Genomic DNA, 13,502 nt, shown 5'->3' with positions numbered 1-13,502 from the left:
GTGGAAGTGAGGGGGAAGGGAAGGGAAGGGAAAGGAAGGAGAAAAAAGGATGGGGGAAGGGAGGATTGGTCACATTTATCAGACATTTCTCCATAAAGGAGATTAACTAAATCTCCTTTATTTAATTAATAATAGTCAGTGTGTGGTTAGATAACAGAGACTCTCATTTGACTATCACCTCTCCTCCATGATGTTGTTTGTAGTCTCAGCTTTCTTATAGTGTTGCCCCTATGTCTCTTTATATCCATGCCTGAGCTTTCTCTGTCCTACTGGTTACTCTTTTTCTGTCACCCAGGAAATGTGATTGTGAGTAGAAGATCAGAGCCAGTGGAGGGAAGGGGGCTGGACAGGGAGGGAAACCCTCTGCTCTTCTACCTCCATTCTTACCTCTTTTTTAATTCATTCACTCACATGATTTTCATTCCAAACTTGAGCCTCTAGGAGCAAGTGATTCTTTCACTCAAATGTCCCACTCATACCCACAATATTTGAGAGTCTCCTTCCTTTCACCAGCCTATATATTGTATAGCTCAGGTTCTCAGTCTGTGCCCAAGCTCACAGGTTCAATCCCTATACTGGCAGCAGTGCTTTTCTCTGTCCCATGGCCACATGCTGTACTTCTAAATCTGATTTATGTGTTGATGGAGCAAGTTGAGGGTTGGTTGTGACAAGCTTATGGCCACATCAGATTAATCTGATCCTTACTGATTTGAAACTACTACAAAAATAGAGACAAATGGACTGTTCAGTTCTCTCACAGTGCAGACAGGAGATTTCTTGTCTTTCTTGGAAACTTGCCTGAAATCTTGCCTAAAGGTACCAAGGCAGGAGAAGTTACCATGGCTAAAAGTCAAAGGTACTTCCTTGCTACATGGACTTCTGCTCAAGTTTAATAGCTCAGGTAGAACACAATTTGTCTTACACCATTTTGGATCTGCTTTTCAAAGAAGCATTGTGAGGAAGAAGTGGGAATCAAAATGTTAAATTAAGTTGGAGGAGTTGAAAGAGTTTTCATACTGAGTTGAAAGCTTGCAACTTGTCATGAGTTTAGGAGACAGCAATCAGTCAGAGCTGCTAGAACCACTCTCAGGGCCCTTGTGCCTCATTGATACTGTGCAAGACATGAAGAGATGAATATTATTTTCCTTCTAAAATAGTGACAGGTTTGGTGGTTGGATGGAAACAGACACAGGTGGAAAAAAATTTCATGGCTTGTGGTAGAAGCTCACAGAGCTTTGAACAGCTGCAATTGTTTAGAATGAGTGTTAGTTCCAAAAATAAATGAGTAGCAAGAGTTGAGTGCCTGGGAGGTAGGAGGAACCAAAGGGGCACTTTATTAAGACTGACACTTTTCAAATCAGAAGTTGGAGGACTATGTTTGGATGCTATGTGAATGCAGAATCTAGTCAAATTTTGGTAGGGGAGCCAAATAGAAAATCTAGAAAAAGGGAGACTAGTAAACCATCCACTGGAACCTTCTCTTTCCCTTACCTCAATTGCCACAACCCTGGGACCCTTACCTTGTTCAACTTGGAATATTATGAGTTTCAAGGATTTCTGGAGATTCTTGGCTTTTGTGGCCAGCTCCAACTTGCACTTGGCTATGTGGTCTATTTGGGGGATGAAGGGCTTTCCATCTGCCTTGCCACTGTCTGCACATACTGTAGCACTCTTCTCAACTGCTGCCTCTTCAGCCAGGACGTCAATCAGGACACTGAGCTTGTCATACATTATGTCACTCTATATAGAAAGAGTGAAGGAGACAAGGCATTGTTATGAGGGACCACTGCTTGAGAGGACAGAATGAGTAGCTGGGATGATATGGGGAGAGGTGCAGAGGGACAGTATTTAGCCAGAAACATTGAGCATAAAAAGTTATCTGTGGGGAGATGAAAGATTGAGCAAAGAAGTACTTGGGTAGATATAATGGGATGACCAAAGAGTGTTAGGGGATCAAACAGATTTCATTTGTTTCTGAGCAATTGTAGGAACCAATGTAAGTTTTTCTCATGGGAGACTGGCCTGTAAAATGACATGGCCAACTTGAGTAAAGAGAAATATTTCTGAATAGGTATTTTTATGGGCATGCTCTTGTGGGTGTGGATGTGTCCCTGCATGGGTGTGTGCTGCTGTCTTCTAAGTGTGCATGTTTGGGGATGTGTTGATTAATTATGGCTTGGTTCCCAGCTATATCACTTCATAGTTTGTGTCTTGAGCAAGTTACCTAACTTCTTTGTGTTTCTATATTCTAAGGCAAAAGTGAGGATTAAATAAGTTAATTCATTAAAAGTGCTTAGCAGTTTCTGGCATAGAGTGTTATAATAAGTGTTAGCTATTGTTGTTGCTGTTGTTATAGAGGTGAATGTAGGTGTATTTCTAGCTAAAAATATTTTTAAGCATGTTCTGGTTTACAACCGTGTGTATGCATGCTTGTTGTACACTTGTGTCCAGGTATGGACTGATGCTTTGCATATGGTTAGGTAGATGGTACATGTATTCAATATAAGCATGAATAGTGCCACTCTTCATTTGGTGAAAGATGGAAGTTTGATGAGGTGGACTTTCCCCATCAGGGAAGCTTACCAGCTACTCCTCCCTGCCTTTCTTTTACAATTCCCAGCGAGAGGCACCTGGCTCCACAAAGAGTAAAAGGCAAGAGGAATGGAAACTTACTTTCAAAATCACAGACTCTATTGCTGCATTGTTCTGTTTTATCTGACTCCAGGCCTTTACAATATCAACCACAAAATCTTCCACTGCTGAACACAGGAATCTGGAAAAATGAGATAGATGGCACAATGTAACATGAACTATGAGATCCAGAGCTCTTCTCTCCTATAATGTCATTAGTCTCTATCTTTCTTTTTCTTCTCTCTGTCTCTATTTCCTGATCTCTCATCCCTCCCTCTGCTTTTCCCTCTCCTCCCAACTCCCTCTTCCCTTTCTATTTGTTTTTTCTGCTCCTTTATGTATTTATAGTGAAATATGCAGGTACCTAAAGAGAATTTAGCATTTCTTAGTCCTAATTTCAAATTTCCAGAAAACAGAATTCAACTGATCCAATTTGGGTCAGAATTTCACCCTGGGTCAAATCAGCTATGGTTCAAGGGCCCAGCTAACATAGTATAAACATAATGATATTGGGGGAGCTGTCCCTGTGGGGAGTGTTGCTCAAAGGAGACTGTGGTAGACTTGACAGTGACCCTCCAAAGAATCCCAGTAGGAAAGAATGGTCCACATATTTAGAAGGGGAGAATGTGTTGTTTAGGCTAGGAGAAAGCAACTGTGGAAAATACTACAGAAATCTTCCCTAATGTCAGAGAAAAAGCAAGGTGTCCCTGCTAAAGTGAGCTATGCCATGCTCTTGGACAATGTGGAATATTGTGTTTCAATCTGTAACTCTTCCTTTTATCTTTTTAAAATAAATTAACAATTTTTTTCAATTAAAGTTGATATACAATATTAAATAGTTTCAGGTGTACAACATAGTAATTAGAAATTTACATAACATAGAAAGTGGTCACCGTAATAAGTACCCATCTGACACCATACACAATTATTACAATATTATTGACTATATTTCCTATGCTGTAGTTTACATCCCACAACTGTTTTTATAACTGGCAATTTGTACATCTTAATCCCTTCCCTTTTTTCACCCAGCCCCTCAACCTTCTTCCCATCTGGCACTCAATTTGTTCACTGTATTTATGTTTATTTCTGTTTTGTTTATTCATTTATTTTGCTTTTTGGATTCCACATGTAAGTGAAGTCATATGGTATTTGTCTTTTTCTGTCTGACTTATTTCACTTAGCATGATACCTCTAGGTTTACCCATGTTGCTGCAAATGACAAAATTTCATTCTTTTTCATGGCTAAATCCTATTCCTTTGCATATAAGTCCACATCTTCTTTATCCATTCATCCACAAGTGGACACTTGGGTTGCTTCCATATCTTGGCTACTATAAATAATGCTGCAATGAACATAGGGGTGCTTAAGTTCTTTCAAATTGGCATTTTGAGTTTCTTCAGATAAATCCCCAGAAGTGGAATTGTTGGGTCATAAGGCAGTTCCATTTTAAATTTTTTGAGGAACTTCTGTACTGTTTCCCATAGTGGCTGCATTAATCCACATTTCCCCCAAAAGTACATGAGGGTTCCCTTTTCTCCACATTCTTGCCAACACTTGTTATTTGTTGATTTATTGATAATAGCCATTCTGTCAGGTGTGAGGTGGTATCACATTGTGATTTTACTTTGCATCTCTCTGATGATTAGATATGCTGAGCATCTTTTCATATGTTTGTTGGCCATCATTATGTCCCCTTTGGAGAAATGTCTACTCAGGTTCTCTTCCCATTCTTTAACCAAATTGTTGTGTGTGTTAAGTCGTATGACTTCCTTATATATTTTGGATATTAACCCCTCATTGGATGTGTCATTGGTAAATATCTTCTTCCATTCAGTAGGTTGTCTTTTTGTTTTGTTGATGGTTTCCTTCACTGTATAAATATTCTTTAGTTTTATGTACTCCCATGTGTTTATTTTTTGTTTCCCTTGCCCAAGACAAATCCAAAAAAGATTACTAAAAGTGATGTTAAAGAGTTTACTGCCACGGGAGAACCAAGATGGCGGCGTAGGTGGACACACTGCGCCTCCTCGAACAACCAGAACTGAGGGAAAATCGAATGGCAAGGAAGTCCGACACCAAGTAAATAAAAAAATAAACATTCATCCAGACCCGTAGGAGGGGCGGAGACGGAAAGCCGGGGTGGAGAGGACTCGCGTTGCCGTAGCGGGACCCAGACTGGCGGAGTGTGGGACGAACAGGGCAGGCAGTCTGACCACTAGAAGACCCTGCGGCCCCACATTCGCGCGCAGATAAACCGAGAGGACCAGACTCAGAGTGGAGGAGAATGGGGCAGGCAGAGCACGGGTAGCACACCGTGGCCCCACACTCACGCACAGATAAATTGGGACAAACGGAGGGGAGCGAAGCAGTCCTCCTAACACAGGGCTCCAGCGCGGGGAAATAAAGCCTCAAACCTCCGATTGAAAACGCCCATGGGGGTTGGGGTGGCAGTGGGGGAGACTCCCAGCCTCACAGGAGAGGTCATTGGAGAGACCCACAGGGGCCTGGAGTGTGCGCAAGCCCACCTACTCGGGAACCAGCACCAGAGGGGCCCAATTTGATTGTGGGAAGAGGAGGGAGTGGCTGAAACCCGGTGGAGAGTGGAACAGGCTCCATTGCTCCCTCTCGGCCCCTCCCCCACGTACAGCATCACAGTGCAGCAACCAGCGCTACCCCTCCCTGGTGAACACCTAAGGCTCTGCCCCTTAAAGTAACAGACGTGCCAAGACAAAAAAAAAAAAAAAAAAAAGGCCCAAATGACAGAAGACTTCAAAGCTCCAGAAAAAATACAACCAAGCGAGGAAGAGATAGCCAACCTATCGGATGCACAGTTCAAAACACTGGTTATTAAGACGCTCACAGAATTGGTTGAATTTGTTCGAAAAGTAGATGAAAAAATGAAGCTCATGCCAAGAGAAACAAAGGAAAAGGTACAGGGAACCCACAGTGATGTGAAGGAAACTGGGACTCAAATCAATGGTGTGGACCAGAAGGAAGAAAGAAACATCCAACCAGAAAAGAATGAAGAAACAAGAATTTGGAAAAATGAGGAGAGGCTTAGGAACCTCCAGGACATCTTTAAATGTTCCAACATCCGAATTATAGGGGTGCCAGAAGGAGAAGAGGAAGAACAAAAACTTGAAAACTTATTTGAACAAATAATGAAGGAGAACTTCCCTCATCTGGCAAAGGAAATAGACTTCCAGGAAGTCCAAGAAGCTCAGAGAGTCCCAAAGAAGCTGGATCCAAGGAGGAACACACCAAGGCACATCATAATTACATTACCCAAGATTAAAAATAAGGAGAGAATCTTAGAAGCAGCAAGAGAAAAGGACACACTTACCTACAAAGGAGTTCCCATAAGACTGTTAGCTGATTTCTCAAAAGAGACCTTACAGGCAAGAAGGGGCTGGAAAGAAGTATTCCAAGTCATGAAAGGCAAGGGCCTACATCCAAGATTACTGTATCCAGCAAAGCTATCATTTAGAATGGAAGGGCAGATAAAGTGCTTCTCAGATAAGGTCAAGTTCAAGGAGTTCATCATCACCAAGCCCTTATTATATGACATGTTAAAGGGAGTTACCTAAGAAAAAGAAGATAAAAAAAAGAAACAGTAAAAATGACAGCAAACTCACAGTTATTAACAACCATACCTAAAACAAAAACAAAAGCAAACTAAGCAAACAACTAGAACAGGAACAGAACCACAGAAATGGAGATCACATGGAGGGTTGTCAATAGGGGAGTGAGGGGGGGGGGGAAGGTACAGAGAATAAGTAGCATAAATGATAGGTGGAAAATAGACAGGGGGAGGGTAAGAATAGTGTAGGAAATGTAGAAGCCAAAGAACTTATAAGTATGACCCATGGACATGAACTATAGGGGGGGAATGTGGGAGGGAGGGGGTGGGCAGGATGGAGTGGAGTGAAGGGGCGGAAAAGGGACAACTGTAATAGCATAATCAATAAATATATTAAAAAAAAGAGTTTACTGCCTGTATTTTCAACTAGGAATTTTACAGTTGCAGGTCTCATATCATAGCTATTTGTGAGACATATCCTTTTGTTGGATTGATCTTTCTCATCATGAAATGCCTTTCTTTTTCTCTTATTGCAGCACTTGTTTTAAAGTGTATTTTGTGTGATATAAGTGTTCCTACCCCAACTTTTTTGTTTCCTTTTGTATAAAATATTTTTTCCATCACTTTATGTTAGTCTCTGTGTGGCTTTTGATCTGAGGTGAGTCTCCAGTAGGCAGCGTATTTATAGGTCTTGTTTTCTTTAACCCATTCACCTACCATATTTCTTTTTATTGGAGCACTTACTCCATTTACATTTAAGTGGTCATTGACAGGTATTTAGTTATTAACATTTTATTAATTGTCTTCTGATTATTTTAGTAGCTCTCTATTCTTTTGCATTCTCTTGCTCTCTTATCTTACATGTTAATGACTTTCTATAGTGTTGTGTTTGGATTACTTTTTCTTTTTTCTCCTGTATATCTCACAGATTTTTGATTTGTAGTTACCATGTGTTTCCTCTATACCAAGCTATATTTACAGCAGTCTTTTTTAATGTGATGGTCTCTTTGAACACATTCCAAAATCACTACAATTTTTACTCACCTTCTTCACATTTATGTTTTTCTCATTATTTTTTTACTTCCTGTGTGTTTATGTATTCACTAATTTATTGTTGTAATTACACAGTAACTGCCTACTTTTGCCTTTTAACCTTTGTATTAGCTTTGTGTTTTGGTTGATTTATTTCTTTCATTATGTGTGTGCCTTGTCAGTGAGAATTTTTTGCTTTCCAATATTTTCTCTTTTTTTTCAGATTTTAAAAGACATTTTATTATACATTATTTATTTATTTATTTATTTAAATTTATTTATCTATTTTTATTCAGTTACAATTGTCTGCATTTTCTCCCCTTCCCTCCACCCCACCCCAGCCAGTCCCACCTCCCTCCCCCACCTCTACCCTCCCCCTTGATTTTGTCCTTGTCTACTTGTATTTTTAATCTTTTGTTCTTAAAGAAGTTCTGTTAACATTTTTTTGTCTACTGGTTTAGTGGTGATGAACTGATTCAGTTTTATTTTGTCTGGGAAACTCTTTATTTGTCTTTCCATTCTAAATTATTGCTTTGTTTGGTAGAGCAATCTTGGTTGTATGTCCTCGATTTTTATCACTTTGAATATTTTGTGCCAATCCTTTCAGGCCTCCAAAGTTTCTGTTGAGAAATCAGTTGACAGTCTTATGAGAGCTCCCTTGTGTATGACTAGCTGCTTTTCTCTTGCTACTTTTAAGACTCTCTCTTTATCTTCAACATTTGGCATTTTAATTATGATGTGTCTTGGCGTGGGCTTTGTGGAGTTAATCTTGTTTGCAACCCTCTGTGCTTCTTGGACTTGTATTTATTTCACCAGATTCAGGGGAGTTTTCAGTCATTATTTCTTCAAATAGGTTCTGAACCCCTTGCTCTCTCCCTCCTCCTTCTGGCACCCCTATGATGCAAATGTTGGTACACTTGAAGTTTTCCCAGAGGCTCCTTACACTATCCTCATTTTTTTTTAAATCAATTTTTCTGAGATTCTCTAAGATGGTGGCCTAGGTAAACATGCCTTACTTCCACACACCACATCAAAATTACAACTAAACTATAGATCAGCCATCACTTAGAACCATCATAAATCAAGCTGAATGGAAGTCCTACAATTATGGAATTAAAGAAGGAAACACATCCATCCAGACTGGTAGGAGAGGCAGAGATGTGGAGATGTGGAAAGGTCTGGTCCCACACCCACATGTAGTGGATAAAAAATGGGAAGGATATCTTAGGAGCAAGGGGTTCCAGCCCCATGCCAGGCCCCCAAGCCCAGGCTTCCAATGCCAGTAAGGTAAGTCCCCATTACTCTGGCTGTTAAAACCAGTGTGGATTGAATCAGTGGAAGAAGCTGCTGGATATCCAAGCAAGTCCTCTTAAAGGGCTCATGCACAGACTTACTTGGACTCACTCCCTCTGACTTCCAGCACTGGGGCAGCAGCTTGAAAGGCACCAGAGACATATGGGGAGGTACTGAAGGGTCAGCATCAGGGTGAGAGCTGGGGAACAGCTCACTCCCAGACAGAACTGTTGACAGTGACCATTGTTCCTTTTCTGAGCCCTCCACCAACAGAGCCACAGAGTGGCAGGAACCATATCTGAGACTCCATCACCCTGACCCCCACTGTTTGCCCCGCCCTGGTGATTCCTTCAGGCTCTGCCCCACCCAATTTATAGGCCCACCCAAGCTGTTAACAGGGGCTTTTCCATATAAAAGTCTTGTCTTGGCTCATGCTTCAGATCTTCCTAAATCCTCTCAAACAAATAGCAGTTGCCTCAGTGAGCTCACGTACTTCTTGCTGAGTGGCCCCAGGCCCAGCACTAGCAGGATGTGGCCTTGGTTCACATCCTGGCCACACTTGTGCCCCTCCAAGCACAGCATAAATAGCAACCACTTTATTGCTTATGCCAAGTGGTCCCAGATAGAACACAAGCAGTGGCTGACCCTGGCCTGTACCTCCCAGGAAACCCTAGAGGCTATGCACCTGGTAGACAGCTACAAATCACTTCAGAGCACCATAACCCAAACAACTCCACAAGTGACATGTTCAAGGTGCAGACTCAGTGGGCACAAGAGCACTGCTGAAGTAAATCCTGCTCTGAGAAGTGGACTGCAACTCAGCTGATCCTTCATGGAGGGCGGAGGTTGATGGTCAGTGGTCACCACCTGTCCTTGCAGCTGACTGGCCTGGGTAAATCCCTCCCATTGACATTCCAACATCAATCAAGGCTCAACTACAAGAGGAGGGTGTTCTCAGCCTACACGAAGGGCACGCCCTGAGTACCCAGTTTGAGTGATAGGAGAGGTTGTGCCATTGGACCCTACAGGACACCTACTACATTAGGCCATGCTACCAAGACAGAAAGTCAGAGCAGCTCTACCTAATACATAAAAAGAAACACAGGGAGGCTGCCAAAATGAGGAGACAAGGAAACATGGCCCAAATGAAAGAACAGATTAGAACTCCCAAAAAAGAACTAAACAAAATGGAGATAAGTAATTTATTTGATACAGAGTTCAAAACACAAGTTTTTATTAAAGATTTTATTTACTTATTTTTTTTAGAGAGGGGGGAAAGGAGAGAGGGAAAAAAGGGAGAGAAACACATGTGAGAGAAACATAGATCAGTTGCCTCTCACATGCTCCCATCTGGGGTCTTGGCCCACAGCTCAGGCATGTGCCTTGACTGGGCATGGAACTGGCGACCTTTCAGTCTTCAGGCTGGCACTCAATCCACTGAGCCCCATCAGCCAGTGCTAAAGTTATAAGGATGATCAAGGAACTTAGTGAGGACCTTAGCAGCATAAAAAAGACCTAGTCAGAAATTAAGGATACACTCCTTGAAATAAAGAACAGTTTGCAGGGAATCAACAGTGGAGTGAATGAAGCCAATAATCAAATCAATGATCTGGAACATAAGGAAGCAAAAAACAACCTATCAGAAGAGCAAGAACAAAAAATAATTTAAAGACTGAGGATAGAGTAGGGAAGATGGTGGCAAGTTGGTGGGAGCTCAGTCAACTTCCCTCTGCACCTGAGTGAAACACCTACCCAATCTACTGAGGAATGAAGCAAACAGCCAACAGCACCCCAGGGTTTATGAAGATAGGAGACCAAAAAGTATAGAGGACACTGAAAAAACAGAAGGTAAGGGGATTGCTTCAGGACAAAAAGGTCCCTGGGACCAACGCAGGGATTAGGGCGGCTGCAGCCCCAGGCCCGCACCTGCCCTGCCTGCTGCAGGATTCCTGGGAGACAGCTGGGTTAATGGCTCCCTCCCCTGCCAAACAAGGCTGGATCAACACCATGAGAGACCTGGTTGCTTGAAGTCGCAGGGAGGGGAATAAGGATGAAGTGGTAAACCCACGGAGACCGTGGGCACTGGCTGGGGAGAGTTGAGAGTTGGGCCATGTGGGACCCTGACCCAGACAGTCCCTGGTATAGCTGGAGAGGTGGACTGTGTGAGAGGACAGGCCCTTCCTTGTATGGAGGGAGTTGCAGGATTGAGCAGGAGGATTTTCCCAAAAAGAAAAAGACTCTTGGGGGCACTTTGGGGAATTCCCCTGCAGCAACAGCTCCAGCCTCTTCTCCACCTGGCCACCCACCCGTCCAGGTAGTGTGCCATTCAACCGGGGAATGTGCACACCCACCAGGGAGTGTCCACACCTCATTTGGAGGGAACTGAGACCATAGGCAACAGGGAGAGTGCGAATCAAGGAAGGCTCTGCACGAAACACCCATAGCCTGGAGAAGGCCTACCATAAAAAAGAGTGGGTAGAAGCTGGAAACACCAGGATACATCCTGGAAGAGGAAACCCACCAACAAAGGAACCACCAACAGATAACAGAAGAAGGTGAAGGAGGGAGTGGAAGTCACACTAACTCAACCCAGGACCGCTCTGGAAATACAATTAAATAGTGAAGAAATTCCTAAGAACAAACAACTGAACAAGAGCAAGAGAAAAGCCTCAAAACCTGGTTCACGTGGAAAAACCAGCTCCAACACAACCTGCCCACACCTGCACAACAGAAAACAAGAGGTGGGGGACAGACTGACCCTCAGATAACCAGCTGGTGAGAAAGGCCCACAAAAGAAAGACCCAAAAGGAACCAAAAACCAAAGACATACACAGAGCCAACATAAACCACAGCCCAAGATCAGTAAGCTTGGGAGATCAAGGAGACTGTACCACTAAATCTCACAAGTATTCTATCACAGAAGTTTCTACGAAAAACCCAGGGTCTCAGAACAGAGCAACTAAAGAAGCAGAGGCTAACAAGAAGAGTCTCACAAACAATGGGAAGACAAAGAAACAATCCCCAAATGAAATGAAAGGGGGAAGTCTCAGAAACAATGCTAAATGAAAAAGAGGCAAGTCAACTAACAGATAATGAGTTCAAATAATTGGTTATAAGGAAGCTTCATGAGCTCACACAGAATTACCAAAAACTACAGGGAAACTACAATGAACTCACTGCAAACTATATCAACATGAAAAAGGAAATAGAAACTATCAACAAGGGACAAGAGGAAATGAAGAATACAATTTCTGAACTGAACAACACAGGAGAAGGAATCAAAAGCAGGCTCTATGAAGCAGAGGATAGGATCAGCAAACTGGGGCACAAACTAGAAAAAAAAACACCCAGAATGAGCAAGAAAAGGAAAAGAGGCTCAGAAAGAATGAAGAGGGATTAAGGGAAATGCAGGATAACATGAAACATAACAATATCCGTATAATAGGAATACCAGAAGGAGAAGAGGAACAGCAAGGGAAAGAAAATCTGTTTGAAATAGTAATGATGGAAAATTTCCCTAATCTGAGGAGAGAAAAAGTCACACAAATCCAGAAATCACAGAGAGTCCCAATCAAGAGGAACCCAGAGGCCCACTGCAAAACACATCATAATTAAAATGGCAAAATTCCAAGACAAAGAGGATTTTAAAGGCAGCAAGGGAGAAACAGGAAGTAAGATACAAGGGAGCCCCAATTAGGGTTAGCAACTGACTTCTCAATGGAAACGCTCCAAGCCAGAAGACAATGGCAAAAAATATGCCAAGTAATGAAAACTAGAGGCCTGCAACCAAGACTACTGTACCCAGCATGGCTCTCAATCAAGATAGAAGGCCAAATAAGGAGTTTCCCAGACAAAAGAAGTCTAAAAGAATATACCTCCACCAAACCAGCTCTGCAAGAGATGCTAAAGGGGCTGCTGTAAGGAAAGGAAGGAAAAGAGAAAGAGAGAGAAGAACACAGGTACAAAGAATCGGCAATGAATAAGTACCTATCAATAATAACCTTAAATGTAAATGGATTAAATGCTCCAATCAAAAGACATAGAATAGCTGAATGGATAAGAAAGCATGACCCACACATATGCTGCCTACAAGAGACCCACCTCAGGACAGAAGACTTACACAGACTGAAAGTGAAGGGCTGGAAACAAATTTTCCAAGCAAATGGACAGGAAACAAAGCAAGGGTGGCAATACACATATCGGACAAAACAGACTTCAAAAAAAGGGCCATAAAGAGAGACCCAGAAGGTCACTTCATAATACTCAAAGGAAGAATCCACCAAGAAGACATAAACATGGTAAATATATATGTTCCCAACATAGGAGCACCCAAATACATAAAGAAAATCTTGGAGGACTCCAAGAAAGATATTGACAGCAACACAATTATAGTAGGGGATTTTAATACCCCACTGTAACAGATGGACAGATCTTGCAAGGAAAATATCAACAAAGATATTGTGGCATTGAACAAGGCCCTAGATGAAATGGACTTAACTGATATATATATAGAGGCTTTTATCCCAAAGAAGCAAAATACACATCCTTTTCAAATGCACATGGAACATTTTCAAAGATAGACCATATGACAGGACACAAAACAAGCCTCAACAAGTTCAAGAACATTGAAATCCTATCAAGCATTTTTTCTGACCACAAGGGACTGAAACTAGAAACAAATCTCAAGGAAAAAGCCCCAAAACACTCAAAAACATGGAGATTGAATAGCATGCTATTAAACAATGAATGGGTAAAGAATGAGATTAGGGAAAAAATCAAAAAGTTTCTGGAAACAAATGAAAATGAACTCACAACAATCCAAAACCTATGAGACACAGCAAAGGCAGTCCTGAGAGGGAAGTTCATAGTGATACAGGCCTACCTAAAAAGAATAGAAACATTTCAAATAACACCCTAACCCTATACCCACAAGAACTCGAGGAACAACAACAAAGACAACCC

General features: G+C 41.9%; 1 protein-coding gene across 1 annotated transcript in view; it reads right to left on the bottom strand.

Annotated features, from left to right (window-relative positions):
* DGKK (diacylglycerol kinase kappa) overlaps positions 1 to 13,502 on the bottom strand; it is a 160,993-nt gene that overhangs the window by 19,917 nt on the left and 127,574 nt on the right. Inside the window, exons 17-18 of the mRNA XM_024579934.3 lie at positions 2,674 to 2,773; positions 1,521 to 1,740 (exon numbers count right to left, since the gene is read on the bottom strand). Coding sequence (XP_024435702.2) covers positions 1,521 to 1,740; positions 2,674 to 2,773 — 320 coding nt within the window. The remainder of the gene's footprint in view (positions 1 to 1,520; positions 1,741 to 2,673; positions 2,774 to 13,502) is intronic.

This window comes from Desmodus rotundus, chromosome X (genome assembly GCF_022682495.2).
Source record: "Desmodus rotundus isolate HL8 chromosome X, HLdesRot8A.1, whole genome shotgun sequence".
Lineage (NCBI taxonomy): Eukaryota > Metazoa > Chordata > Mammalia > Chiroptera > Phyllostomidae > Desmodus > Desmodus rotundus.
This window is presented reverse-complemented; position numbering and strand designations above follow the sequence as displayed.